The 14,693-nt window shown below is 37.6% G+C and overlaps 1 protein-coding gene across 1 annotated transcript; it reads right to left on the reverse strand.

The window, feature by feature from the left end:
• Positions 1–850: 850 nt before the first annotated feature.
• On the reverse strand, positions 851–11,759 carry DUT (deoxyuridine triphosphatase). Its single transcript, XM_081292226.1, is given in 8 exon segments — positions 851–1,195; positions 1,750–1,820; positions 1,974–2,048; positions 6,871–6,915; positions 8,638–8,729; positions 10,691–10,829; positions 11,276–11,291; positions 11,294–11,759. Coding segments are annotated over 8 exon segments (741 nt in total). The 5' UTR covers positions 11,540–11,759; the 3' UTR covers positions 851–1,138.
• Positions 11,760–14,693: the final 2,934 nt, after the last annotated feature.

Here is a 14,693-nt window from a genome sequence, read left to right on the forward strand (position 1 = left end):
CATGTCCACTCACCAAGCTGTACATGAACAATCATAGCAATATTCAAATTGCCAAAAAAGCATAAACATTCTAATGCCCATAATTTGATAAACTGAAATTGGCTGTGAACTCTACAAACTCTAATAAGGTACTCTACTCCTAGCATGGTGGCTATATATTCTGCTTGGTCATGTACTTGGTTATATAACTGTTCCAATTTTATAATCACTATACTGTACACTTATGTACTACACACATAAAAGACAATGTTCCAGCTTTACAAAAATTAGTCTCCAATGGTCCTGACTGTAATATATTCTTCCATGCTGATTTTATTGGAATACTTTTGTTTTAATTCTGTTTTAGGGAAGTTCCATGAGTCTGCCGCTATGCCACCACCCTCTTAGATTAATACTGATCCTAACTCCAGTCCAAATCAGAGGACAAGACTTACTCATTCTGTGTCTTTAAAAATGTGAGAATGTCTATTTTATTCCAAGGACCTTTTCTAGCCACCTCCTCCCAAATTTCTCCCATTCCCAAAATAACAATTGTCTTCTTCAAACAAAATATACTGGATCCTTTATCTGCATCCATGAACATGGTTTCAAGCCCAGAAGAGGTTCCTTTCTGAGCATTTTTAAGCATAGTGCCCAAATTGGAATATATTCTATGTATAAGCAAACTAGAGTAGGACTTTCATTAACCATATCTTCCTCCATTTTGTTGGCTTCTACCACTTTAGAGATTAGATATTGCAAAGAATATGGGCTCAAAGCCAAAAGGACAGAACAGTGGTTATAGTCTGAATGTGTCCCACAATTCTTGTGTTGGAAACTTAATTACGATTATAAAGCAATTAAAGCATAATAATTTGAAAGGAATCATTTATTGAACATTTTTTAAAATTTGAAATTAATGTACATTTGATTTTAAAAATTTTGCATTAGATTACCACAGATTTACATACAACCATAAACTGAAAAAATACAAGAAAGTTTCTATGTGATACTAACAAAGAAACTCTTTCCTTTATTGTAAGAAAATAAACTTTCAGAAGCTAAAGCTAGCTTTTCAGTCGTGCAAAATACTAACACTTTAAGCAGAAAGTCTTTATTTTTAAGAGAAAGTAACATTTTTCTATATTTGACCTATATTTTAATTCTTTCCAGTAGAACCAAAACCTCCTGAACCCCTTTCAGTGTCATTCAACACCTGAAAGAAAAGTAATAAGACAGTTAATTTTAGAGCCTCTTTCAGTTCTTCTACCCAGCCCCTACTATAAGACTTTTAAAGATTACAAAAAGAAAGTTAAATTTTAAAAAGACCCCACAAATTAGAAAATTGGATATTTGTCTAAAAAGCTAATGAAATATTAAAATTTCACAATATATTAAATAATTAATTATCCAAAGTAATGCTACATAATATCTACATGAAAATATGTCATGAGCTGGGTACAGTGGTGTATGCCTGTAATCCCAGCAACTCATGATTAGAGGCAAGCCCCAGCAGCTTAGCAAGGCACTAAATAACTTAGCAAGACTCTATCTCAAAATACAAAATAAAAAGGGCTGGCACTGTAGTTCAGTGGTAAAGAACCCCTGGGTTCAATTCCAAGGATCAAAAGTAAAATCAAGAAATTCTAAAAGTAAGATCTTAAGTCATATATACTGCTAGCTACAAACAACATATTAAACCCTCTAAGCTGTGTCTTTTCTTCACTTGCAATGTTATGTCACTAATTATTAAGCTTTTATAACACTTACTTGAACTTCTTCTATATCTGGATAAAAAATCCGTTCACAAATGAGCTGTGCTATTCGATCACCTTTTTTTACTTCAAAGAAAAAAAAAAAGCTTATTAGTGATTTTATTCATGTACTCTTTTATATCTTGCCTTATTCATTGAGTATTAGAGGAGTCAGTATTATTGACAGAAACTCAGAACATTCACTACGTTTATGGGAATACATATATGTACTTAACATACCTTCAAACTTCTCTTTGCCAAAATTAAATAACACAACACCAATATTTCCTCTATAATCTTCATCTATGACACCAGCTAGAGGAAAGAAAAACAATATCTTGATTTATTATATCAAAACACTATTGAGTGTAAAATTACATTTAAATCATTCTTATGTAGCTCTCAGACTTTTATACTTAGAACTTCAGTAAGTGAACCTTCCTTTAGCACTATGTAATGCCTCAAAAACAAAAAAAGGTATTACTAAAATGTAGATAAGAATTTAGAAAATTGGTCCTAATTTCCTATCTGTCACCCTTATTAAATGGTAACCATTTCCTACTTTAAGCTAATAATGGCAATTACCATCTCTACCCACTGCATACTTGCCAAAAAGACTAGCAGAAAATTATGATTTGGGCTTCGAAGACTTTTCCTGGGAACAGTTTTTCACTAATATTGATCGATACATGACCAAATCATAAATAAAAATGTAAAAAAGCCCCAAAAGATCTACAGCAGAAATGAGTTAATGCTTACACTGTTAAGCAGCAGTCTTAAAAATACCAGAACACTCCATTTTTACAATAAAATGGGAGCTGAACTTTTCCGTTCACATCCTTCCTCTCCTTTTAATCTGAACCACCATTCTTTCTAAAATCACAAGCTCTCAGAAGGTATTAGCTCATAGTTAATAATGAGTACACTTATATGTACAATTAGTGTTTGAGATTATGAACACATGGAGAGCAAATCTTTGCAGGAAAGCTGAGCCTGGCCAACTAGCCTGGTCCAGAGAACTACTTTCACCAGACTTGATACCATTTGTCTTTGGGTCAAGAATTTAAAATGCTTCCATAAAGATAAATACAAATAATACAGGTGCACCAGGCCTTCTCATTTCTTTTTATATTGAAATCTAATTCACATATAATTCATCCATTTAAAGTATATGATCCCAAAGTTCATAGCGTATTCAATGTTGTACAACCATCACTAAAATCAATTTTATAACATTTTTATCACCCTATCAGGAAATCCTCTACCCATTAACAGTTATTTCCCATCCCTTGGAACTTCCTATGATACATATTCTTTCTGCTGTTATGAAAAGCTGGATAGAATTCTTATGAAATATAGAATATAGCTCCATTTTACATCTGACTTCTTACGAATACTCTTCCTTGTCCCTTCTCCAAAATACCCTCATGAAAGCAGAGAATAAAAATCGGAATATCTTGATGGGTACAAAGGCTAGTTAGCTATACTAATTACTTTAAGGTTAAAAAAAATTAGGCTGATTATGAGTCAGAAAATGCATGCTAAGAAGGTACTTTAAAAATGGGCTGAAAAGCAGGAAAGGCAGTTCACTTAATGTCTAGACTGAAGGAAATGGTCTACTCTTTTCTAGTGGAACAGCAACAAAATTTGACCAATTCAAAGAGTATTAAATCCTAGTTTCTTTCCCCACTGCCAAATGACCATTAATTTAGCCCTCAATAATTATGAAAAGAACTGATATTAAGATGGGACCAGCGGTTTTCCATGTATTTACACAGAGGAAGTTTTGACTGTAGAATTGATTTAGCTTAGATTTAACACAGAAGACCCTTTTGTATACAGCATATTGTTCCAGGCCAGGGTAATAACTCATTTATCTCAAATGAGTTTAGGAAAAACAATGTGGACTGACTGCCTTCAAAATTATTTTGTTTCTATTTTATTAGAAAAATTTTAAATAATTCAACAACAGTAATACACATAAAGTAAAAAAAAAAAAAACACTAGCCAATATCACAGTAATACACTGCATTACTTTACTTTTCCCATTAAAAATAATAGATATCCTTTGAGATTAATATGTATAAACCTGTCACTCTCCAGCCCTTGACAAATATCCCTGCATAAATGTCAAAAAGGTTCCAAAAAGCACTTTCCTGGGTAAAATGGTGTGTATATTTTATACTTTGGAGGGTACTGCTAGATAACTTTACAAAAAAGGTATAGCCAAACTTCTATCAGCAATATTTGAAAATGCCCATTTCCAAAATCCTTGCCAGTACAATGGTAGCAACTTTTAAATTCTGGCCAATAATGATCAGTAAAAAATGATATTTAACTGCTTTACTTTGAATTTCCCTGAGGGCCAGTGATGCTGGATTTCTTTCCTTCCATTGTTTACTGGACATTTATATGTCCTCTTCTATATTTTGGCTATTTTTTTCTCACATATTCAAGTTGTATATATTTGCTGGTTTAAAAAAAGCTATATTTTCTACCATATAAAAATACTCTCTTGTTGTAAAAGGCTCTGCTGTACATCTGTAAAGTTGTCTTGTTAGTAGCACTCAAATAGTTACGAGTCTTCAGTTCTACAGGGCCAAGTGACCTACTAAGACTTTATACTTGGCAACAGGAAAATGAGAAAAGTCTTTAAGTGACTAAAAGAAACGAAATTGAAGTCAATGAAAATATGGCAGAAAAAAAGCCTTCAATTATGTTTATTTTACTATAAATAACAATGTTATACAAAATTCAATAGGTTCTAGTTCAATTATTAATTGACTGAAAGTCAACTGCCATTTGACTTTCAAGAAAAGCAAGATTTATTCATTCTTTGCATAATGGATACAGGCATCAGGGATATTTCTTTTCATGAGAAAGCAGAAAGTATCTTGAAGTTATCACTGGAAAAAATCATGCACTGGAACTGGCAGAGTGATTAACTGACTTCAGGCACAAGTTTTATTGTGTCAAGACTTTGGCATGTCATATGCTGGAAACCTTTTTTAGTGAAAACTATCCACACCTACCAGATGTGAATTCTGAACAGAATCCTGCATACTAAACTTTTCCCTTTGACCCTTATTTATAGCCTGGGATTTCTAACAATCTCTCTTAAGAAATAAAAATTCTTGCCAACTCTGATAAACTTGTGCCTGACATTTTAAACATATTTCTGCATCCAAGAACACACCACAATGTAATTTTATGAACAACACCATACCATCCACCAGGCAAACTGATTTTCCAATTACATGAATTTTCTTCCAGAGGGTTGTTTTAAACAAAGCAAAAATTGGTAAAAAAGTTGAAAAAAGATTTTCCACATTAAAAAAAAAAAAAAAAACTTAACTCCCTAGCCGGCAGAAATGATAAAACAGACTTTAATACATGCCACGCACTATGTCATATGGTTTACATAATCATTAATCCTCCAATTCCTCAGAGACAAGCACACCAATTTCTATTATACAAAGGAGAAAACTGAGCCTCAGAACTCATGTTTCTTTCAAAGCAGGCCTTTGAAATTTTCTTAAAAAACATACACTCTTTTTACATTCTTAAGTTAGATTACAATTATATCCCAAATAATATTTGAATCTCCAAAAGTATTTTTGAAAGTCAGGTGTAACTTAACTTCAACTCTGGAGTGGGTGGACAATCCCTGGCTAAATAAAACTCAGCTCCCCAAAGAACAACTTTTGGCTTTGTCTTGCCCCACAGCACCACCTAGTGACACCATGAGGATATATCAGGCCTTTCCAAAATGTTAAGCCAAGACCTGGCCGCCTAGGCTTCATCATGAGCTTAACCCCCCCCACAGAGGCAGGGCACAAGTCAAACTAATTCAGGACCCTATTTAGTTAGTGAGGGAGATGAGGTAGGCTAATTCAGCATTTAACTGCAAAGGAAAGAACAAGGATGTTAGAATCATATCAATAGTCTAAACAGGTTTAAACATGTTATCACCTTAGGCTCATTTCTGAGCTGGTTTCTTCATCTATTTAAAAAGAAAACAAAACAAAACAAAAATCATAGGAAAATCTAGAATACCCACTTACCTGAAGGCCAACATGTTGTTAAATGAAGCAATGAAGCACTATCTCATTAATGAAGATAAAAAAAGAACCAGGACATGGGGATTATATCAGTGGGGTGTGTACTACAGGAAAAGATTAAATTTTCTGAGAGGAGGTTAGAAATCCTTTATCAAGGGTGGCTAGCAAAGGTCACTGGGGCTTCTTCATGACAGGGGCGACATGAGAAACTTGTTAGCTATGGGAGATATGAGTAAGGTTTTGTTTTAAGGGAAATACATGCCACAGATGACTTTCCTTGGAAGAAATTTTAGAGCAGCAGTGTTTTCTCTCTTCAAGGAAAAGATTGTTTTGATATATTTTGCCAAACATGGACAGCTTCTTAAAAGGAAAGAAAATCCTTACTAGATCTATATTTATAGAACCTTTTGTTTGAGAATTATTTAATACTTATTAATAACTATCTAAGCAAACTATTATTGCTTAAAAATAATCACAAAATCTTTTCCTTTTGTGTAGTCATTTTTGGACTAACTACAGATTATCACTAAACCAAGGCAAAAATCTTTCCTGTCAGATAGTGCCTGGTTAGCCTGTTAGTAAAATAACATAAATTTTACAATTATCACTTAAAAATTTTTAAATTATCAAATAGTATTTGAGACTGTATAATAATTATCTATTATTTCAGATATGGGTTTTTTTGGAGGGGGAGGGTAGCAAAGATTGAACCTAGGGGTACTTAACCACTGAGCCTGCCTCAGCCGCCCAAGATATGGAAATTTCTAAACAGTCAAGAGAATAAAAATGCAATTCCTTTTCTTGATAATAAAAATGCGATCTTGGGCTGGGGATGTGGCTCAAGCGGTAGCGCGCTCGCCTGGCATGCGTGCGGCCTGGGTTCGATCCTCAGCACCACATACAAACAAAGATGTTTGTCTGCCGAAAACTAAAAAATAAATGTTAAAAATTCTCTCTCTCTCCCTCTCTCTTAAAAAAAAAAAAAAAATGCAATCTGTCATTTGAATACACATTACCTTTTAAGCAAAGACAAAGCCAATACACACATTTGCACAATTTAAAAATAAATATATTACCTCCTACATCTATGAAGTATTTTGCAGCCAGGCCAGAACGTGGAGCTGAAAACAAAAAGGAAGCTATTTGTTATTAAGTGGGGAGGGGCAATACTGGACACAATATAATTTATGCAATTTAAGCATATCTCCTCTACTATGTCTATATCTTCATCTTAGCCTTATTAGACAGTTCTGAATTAAAGATTGCTTAATCATAATGCATTACCAAAGTTGGAAAAACTAGTTTAGAAATTCAGCCAGGTTTTACTAAAAACAAAAAACAAACAACAACAACAAAACAACACTTAAACCAGCCCCATATGACTTCAGTCAATTGAGGATTTGTGGTATAGACCTGGGAGATGACTGCTGGAATGAAGTGAGAGCAACCACAGACTGCTCTTGCAAGAAGTTTGGTCACAAAGGGGCAAAGAGGAACTGTAGTTGGCCAGGGACACAATGCTAAGGAAGATGATTTGTTTTAAGACCGGAACAAATACAATGCTGATAAGAAAGGGGTGGGGAGAGCAGCAGGGAAAGGGAGGGAGGAGAAGGGAGGGAAAGGGAGAGTTAGGGGGGGGGGGGAGAAACCTAACAAAACAGTAGCAGCATTTAGCCTAGAACTTAGGACTCCTACTCATGACTCTGATGTCAAAACACTTAACTTTGTTAAAACACATGAATCAGAGTAAGATAAAAGGCCTTGTATAAGTTAAGTAAAATGCCAATGCTAAACAATTCAACTCCTGTGTTTTTTATTCTAAAGAAAAGTTTTTACTTTATAACTTGCTGGCTTAAGCATGAGACCCACAATTATTCTAAATTCTATTATTTTATTTCAGAATAATTTAAATCAGGTACTTTGTCAATAAATGCTACTTCTTCTGCCTTAACTTTTTATTTCACTATTTCCTGGCCATCCCCCCCTAAAAACTCTAAAAGTAGAGACAGTGATGCTAAAAGGGACCACCAGGAGAAAAATCATCATGTTCTCTTAAAGGGATGAAGTACTAGTAGTTCTCCCATGCGTGGCTAACAAGATTGAGTTAAGTCTAACTCTCTCCCCAGAGGAGGGGCTAACAGTTGCATATGCCCCTTTGTGTACTTATTTAAAAGTACTTATGTTTTTGACAAACTCAGGACTAACTCTGGTGACAAATGACTCACTCCAGAAAAAAAAAAAAAAAACAAACAAACCTGTTGATTTGCAGTCTGTTTTATACTAGCTTCCTAGAATACGGCTTTCTCTCAAGAAAACTAGTGTTCCTTACTGGAACCCCATGGGATGATACTGAAACAAGATAAGAGTCTATGGGCTGACATACTCTGGAGTAAGTTCTACTCTGTTAATAAAATGTGCCATCACTGTAAGTCCCTATTTCCTAATACAAGAAGTATTAGCAACTCTCATCCCAATCTTCACAAAGAAACTTGACCTAATATGCAACGTATTCTTTGAAGGGAGAAATTCGGCACTCTGGAAAAAGATCCAAATAATAATCATCTACATTTTTAGTTTTTCTGTGAGGAGTTATGAAAACAACCTCTTAGGCCAATGTGAGTCTCCCAAAAACACAAATAAGGAATCAGAAATAAGAGAGCCAAAGAGAAAGACCAAAACATGTATGTAAATAAAATTTTTCAAATGACTGTTTGCCATCATAGATGGCACTTCATTATTTTAGGACCAAGACCAAGCAATGTTAATCCAACAACACTAAGATTAAATACCTTATCACAAAGAAAGGGCTTGATAAATAGTTACCTGTTTCTTGAATCACTTACCTATTCTTCCATAGCACCCAGAAGGAAGAGCTATCTGAATGTCTGTTTTCACAAGGGCTTTCTCCATAGGTGGTACTATATAATCATAGGCACTACAAAAAAATTTAAAAAACAACAACAGTATTTACTTATAAAACTGTTTTACATTCTTTCCTTGTGATGATGCATATAGAATTGCTTTAAATACATTTCATAAAATAGTACAATCTTAGGCTAATGTTGCCAACTAATGTTGCCATGACAAACTTCCAATTCATCTTTAAAAAGTTCAAAAAGGTAGATGTTTTATTTATTAATTAAAAGGCAAGTGTAGATGAAAGAATATAAATGTCTTCATCTCTGAACACAATCAATGGGAAACTGACAAAAAAGTCAAACTTTAAATGGTACAAACTTTGCTAATACTGTGCGAAACAGGAAAATGAAGAACCAAATAATGGGGCAAATATGTTTATATGTATTAACTCATTTTATTCTCATTACAATTCTGTGATTACAAAAAAAAAACTGCAGAAGAAAATTGTAGGCAAAATAAAGGGTGGGGGAAGGTAGAGCTGTTTTGTATCAGTTCTGCCTGGCTGTGTAGTTCACCAAACCTATGACCATGAACTTCACCAAGTAAGGGATCACTCTAAATAGCCCCTGGAAATCAAGTGCTGAGGTACTGATTCTCTATTGCTAATACTTCTTGTATTATACAAGAAGTATTAGCAATTCTCATTTGTCTGTATCCCCCTCATTAAAAAAATTTAAGAGATTTGACAATGAGTGAAACTGGAAGTTCCTCTGCAGAACTTAAGTCCCATAAAGCAGTACTGTATTTTCACTGTAATTTCCTTTCTTTAAACCGTTAAGCACTAATTTATTAAAGACATCAGATATTTCCACATCAAGCTCAGTATACAGAAAATCACCTATATTTGTTAGGAGGATGACTAAAGAACTAAAGTATCTTGAATCAAGATCTCCCTTAGGACTCACAAGGCCCAGCCATATACTTTAAAAGGGTCTACGCGAACTACATCACTCTTTCCCATTAAAATCAAAAGGCACACTATATTCCTTTTAGCCACAATAATGTACATTTTTTTTTTTTTAGCTACAATTAATCTCCCCCATTAATATCGTCACAGTCCTTTCTTCCCTTCTCTCGTACTTGGACCAGTAGTTCTCACATTCTAATTACCTGGAGTGCCTTAAAAATAAATCATAACGCTTGGAATATGGTCATAAAATGAACACCCCTCCCTCTCAGAATCATTTTTCCCCTTTATTAATGGTTCTAAATACTGAACATACTAGCCAAATTTAAAAAACAACAACACTTAATTCCGTGTAAAAAACCGTCAGCAACTTCAAGCTCTTAGGCAAATCACTCTTAACGATCTCATTTGTAAATTAGTAACACTCGTCTAATTCAAGACTGTTTTAAGGATTAAATAAAATAGCACGTAGGACAAAATTCCTGTACAGGTATGAAAAAAAAAAAAAGTGCGCTACAAATGAACGGTTGTAGTATTACTAGCATTCCCGCCATTTTTTGTTTTTCATATTCGTACCCTTTCACAAAGTCCCAGTCCTTAGGCCTAATAGATGTAGAAAGAACTAACCCCAGAAGTGGCCTTCACTAATCTTTTTTAGATATTTCAGAATCTCAGCGCCCACCATGGCTTTTCTTGAGCTCGCCATCACCCTAGAAGGCCAAGATGAACCCTGTTGCACGGCACCTTCCACTTGTTAAAGAGTAGAGTGAATGTTGTAAAACAATGCCTTGGGCATTTTACAGATATTTATTTACTATTCTGCACACTGCCCAAATCCCTGTTGAATTTATGCCTTTTTTAAAAAGCCAAAATTTTCAAACTAACAATGGCAGGAAGCCCACATTTAAAAAAAAAAGTTTGTATCCATAACCTTTCTAGCGTATGTTTCAAGCTGGGGCAAAGGAGCTGAACACGAGCTAAATCATCCGAGAACCGGGTATCCTCTGCGAGGGTGGCGCTGCCGGGGGCCGAGACCGGTCGGCCACGTGAGGCCCGAGGTCCCCACTCACCTGTACAGGTCATAGCCTGCGGCCCGCGCGGACCCCCGGGTCGGGGCCGTGGCGTGCTCCGATAGTCGAACAAAGCGGAGCCGCAAGCCGCCATCCTCCGCAGGCCGGGCCCGCTTGCTGGGGGAAATGGCGGTTACTTCTTCAGAAGAGGGCATGGCAGCACCGGAGGGCAAAAGAAGAAGAAGAGACCCGGAAAGAGAGCAGGGGATGAACGCAGCTGCTAACAACCCGCCAAACTCCGAAATTTCCCGCCAGCCCCTCTCGGACCCTCCCCCAGCACCTTGGCCCGGACGAGACCACAATTCTGGCAGGAGGGGGTTCCGGGTGTCATATTTTAGGCTGGAAACCCTTCTCTGAAAGCTGGCTTCAGATCGGACACGACTGACCCCTCTTAAACATAGCAAATTCAGAACTCCGGTTCAAAGTAGGGGACAAGCTTCGGTGGTCTCGCCCACAAATGACAAGAAGCCAACCCTCCTCCCCAGGGACGGGAATGGACTCGCTCCCTAGGCGCCCTCCCACTTTCCCGCCGCCTGAGGCTGCAGGGCTTCCTCCGAGCCCGAGCGTTACGCGCGCCGGCTGCACCTTCTGGGCCCAGTATCCCCACGCCTCTGCGGGCGTGCCCGTCCCGCACGCGTCCCAGGCCTCACTGGCTTCGGGGAAGGGTGTGCCGGCGCTGGACAGCGGCCGGGGCGGCGCGAGCTGGGTGGGGCCGAAGGGCGGGCCTGGTCGGGAGAGTCTGGACGCCCACGCTCCCAGTTGCTTCCTTCGCGCGTCTTTAAACGCTAAGCGGAGCAATGATGGAGAGAAATGGCAGCCCAGCGCGGGGCGCGGGAGGAGGGCCGTCATCCCCCGAGGTCTGCGTCTCCGGACGCGCTCCCGTCCAGCACCCTAAGGCCCGGATGACCTCGGAAGCAGTCTCGGCGCCCTCTGATGGCTCTCGCTGGGAGGCGGCGCGAAGGCCCCTGGCTGGCGCAGCTCGGCTCCAGGAGCGCCGGTTGCCAGGGTGGCGAACCTCGCAGCGGCCTTCCCCGCTGCTGCCTCCCTCCCTCGCCCATTAGTTTTCCGGCATCCTTTTTTTTTTTATTTTTTTTAAGTACATCCGCCAGACCCGGACCCTATCCCTGGGCTGACATACCTGGGGCAGCTTCGCCCGCGGCCATTATTCCCCGCTTCAGACTTCAGGGCCCCCTGGGGGACGGAATCACCTCACTGCCGCGCTGCAGGATGTGACCAGCACAGCGTGCAGAGTTCCTTACAGAATGTAAGACTGTATATTGTTTACTCTTAAAGGAGCGACCGGGAGGGTCTTCAAGGATAACCGCAAGGACAACTCAGCCCTTCCCTTTCTGTGGTTACAATGACCTTGGAAACACCGAGGTCGGGGCAGGGTCTGTAATCCCAGTATTTGGGGAGGTCGAGCCAGGAGGATCGCAAGTTCAAGGCCAGCCTCAGCAATTTAGCAAAACCTTGTCTCAAAATATGAAAAGGGCTGGAATCAATGGTACAGCAAGCACTCAATCCCCAGAACCAAAAAGAAAAACACCGACGTGAGCCCAGTGGCTTGAGGGCTAAGATCCTGGGCTAAGGTGGTGGAATTTACAGTGAGGACAGATGAGTAACTTTCTAAATAATTGTATATATATTTTTCTGGGATGCAAGAATCTCCAGTTATCTCTGGAGCTGATGCAAAAACCTGGAGACTAAATTGATAACGCACTTTAATTCCAAAAATAAATATAACTACAGGGCAGTTTTAGAGAAATGACAACTGAAAATGGTGAAGTACTGTTGAAGTTTTCTTGCTTGTTGTGCCTTTTCTTACAGGCCCCACCTTAACTGGCTGCTCTTAAATCTTGGAATTCCTCTGAAGGAGGCTATGCAATATTCTGTCTTCCTCTAAGTAGTCTGTACCTTGAGAACTTCCCAACTTATACCAGTCAGCTACCTGATGTTCTGCATCATATCTTTCAAATGTAAAGTTATCTCAGAGGCCATCCCTGAGAAACTAAAGTAGCTGCCCTTACTTTCCCTCACCACCACTTTTATCAGTTTTCTTATTCTTTTTTTTTTCCTATTTGCACTTCTTATTGCTATAATTTGTACTATTTTTTAAAAATCTTTTTTCTTGGTCACCGTCTATTTGCTATAGTAGATGTGAACTTCATGAAAGCAGAGACCTTATGTCTTCATTCACCGCTATATTTCTGGTGTCTATCTTAGTGCCTGGCCCAGAATTATGAGTGATGAATTTGTTCTATGAATGAATTACAGTGATATTGTCCAGTCCATCAGACTCCTGTATATTATTACTTTGTCTTGATTTTTCTATTCATTCTATTATTTTTTATTTTTATTATTTTTTTTTTTAAAGAGAGAGGAGAGAGAGAGAGAGAGAAACTTTTATTTATTTATTTTTAGTTTTTGGCAGACACAACATCTCTGTTTGTACGTGGTGCTGAGGATCGAACCCGGGCCTCACGCATGCCAGGCGAGCGCGCCACCGCTTGAGCCACCTCCCCAGCCCTCTATTATTTTTTAAGCAAAGACTTTCTTTATATAATACTTTTTCAAAACCTACAATAAAAATCAGCTATCCTTGCCCTAGCCCTGAACAACTGTTACCCCATGTCTCACTGCTTAAGAGCAATTCTCCCAACTTTTTTGGTTCTTGCTACTGAAATTTACCTCCCTGTTTCTAGATTATGTGTTGCTATATTTTAAAATAGCATAGAAATGATCTTCTGAGGTAGTTGAGGATTTAGATCTCTAACATCCCTCCCCACACATGCCCATTCTGTCAATAGTTCTATAATGATATTTGGATAAGTCTGCAGTTGGTATGTACTTTACCATAACCACGGAAATATCAGTCACTACCAAGTCAAGGTGATATGACTATCTTTTTACATTTGCCCCCTTAAGTTAATGATTGCCTCTTTTATCCATTTGTTTTTGTTTTCCAGGTGTATATAATTTATCTATTCCTGTTTTTTTTTTTTTTAATGCTACAGTGGACCCAATACCTCAAACTTGTTTCACATCAAATCCCCAACACATCAAACAGCAGTGATTTCTACCCTATCGTATATGTTATTTAACGTTTTCCCATTCATTAGTCACTTAGGCATATGTTCTTGTATAAAATTCTCATGTATATGTGTTTTATCTTTCAGATTGAGAGTCATATCCTTCTATGAATTCTTCAAAGTTCCACTTTTCCCTTAAAGCCTCCTTTTATGCCTCTGTTCTCTTGTCCAATCTGTGCTAGTGACTCTCCAGTCTTGTTGAAGCTGTCACACTGGGACTTCCCTTCCCCCATCTCTTGTATCAGAACCTTGGTTTATGAATATGGTATCTTCCTCTTAGTTTATTCACTCTTTTGCAGAAGTACTTTGTCTAATAGTTTTCTAATAAAGTTCACTTGAGTCCTCACTTATCCTAAAATGTAATGATTGTAATAACTTCCTTTTCATGGTACCAGTTCAAAATCTTACTTTAATCTTATTTTATTCATGACACTTACTTACAACCAGGACTGACTTTCATCCTATCTTATCTGTGATAACACTATCTCATTCATTAATCACCTAGCCACATATTCCCATTGCGAAACCTTCTCACGTATATGCATTTTTATCTTTCAGATTAAAGAGAGTCATATACTTTTATGAATTCTTCAAAGCACCTACTTCAGTGTTTTACACACACACACAAATTGACTCAAATATCTAGCACCAAGATGATGTTCTGCAATTTCATCTCTTAGTTGAGATATTGTGTTTATTTATTATTATCACTTTTCATCATAGGTTATTTTAGATTGTAAAAAGGACATAATCCAACTGGAAAAGTTAACAAGAGTTTGAGCCAGTAAGCATTTAATAGGACATCATAATGGAAATAATAGCTTGACAAGAACATATACCTTAAATGCAAGATACTGTAGCAAAGAACTACACATGTTCCATAGTTTATTTTATGCTCTCTATCAGAATATAGT

The sequence above is a fragment of the Spermophilus citellus genome (assembly GCF_964194105.1).
Source record: "Spermophilus citellus genome assembly, chromosome: 4".
Taxonomy (NCBI): domain Eukaryota; kingdom Metazoa; phylum Chordata; class Mammalia; order Rodentia; family Sciuridae; genus Spermophilus; species Spermophilus citellus.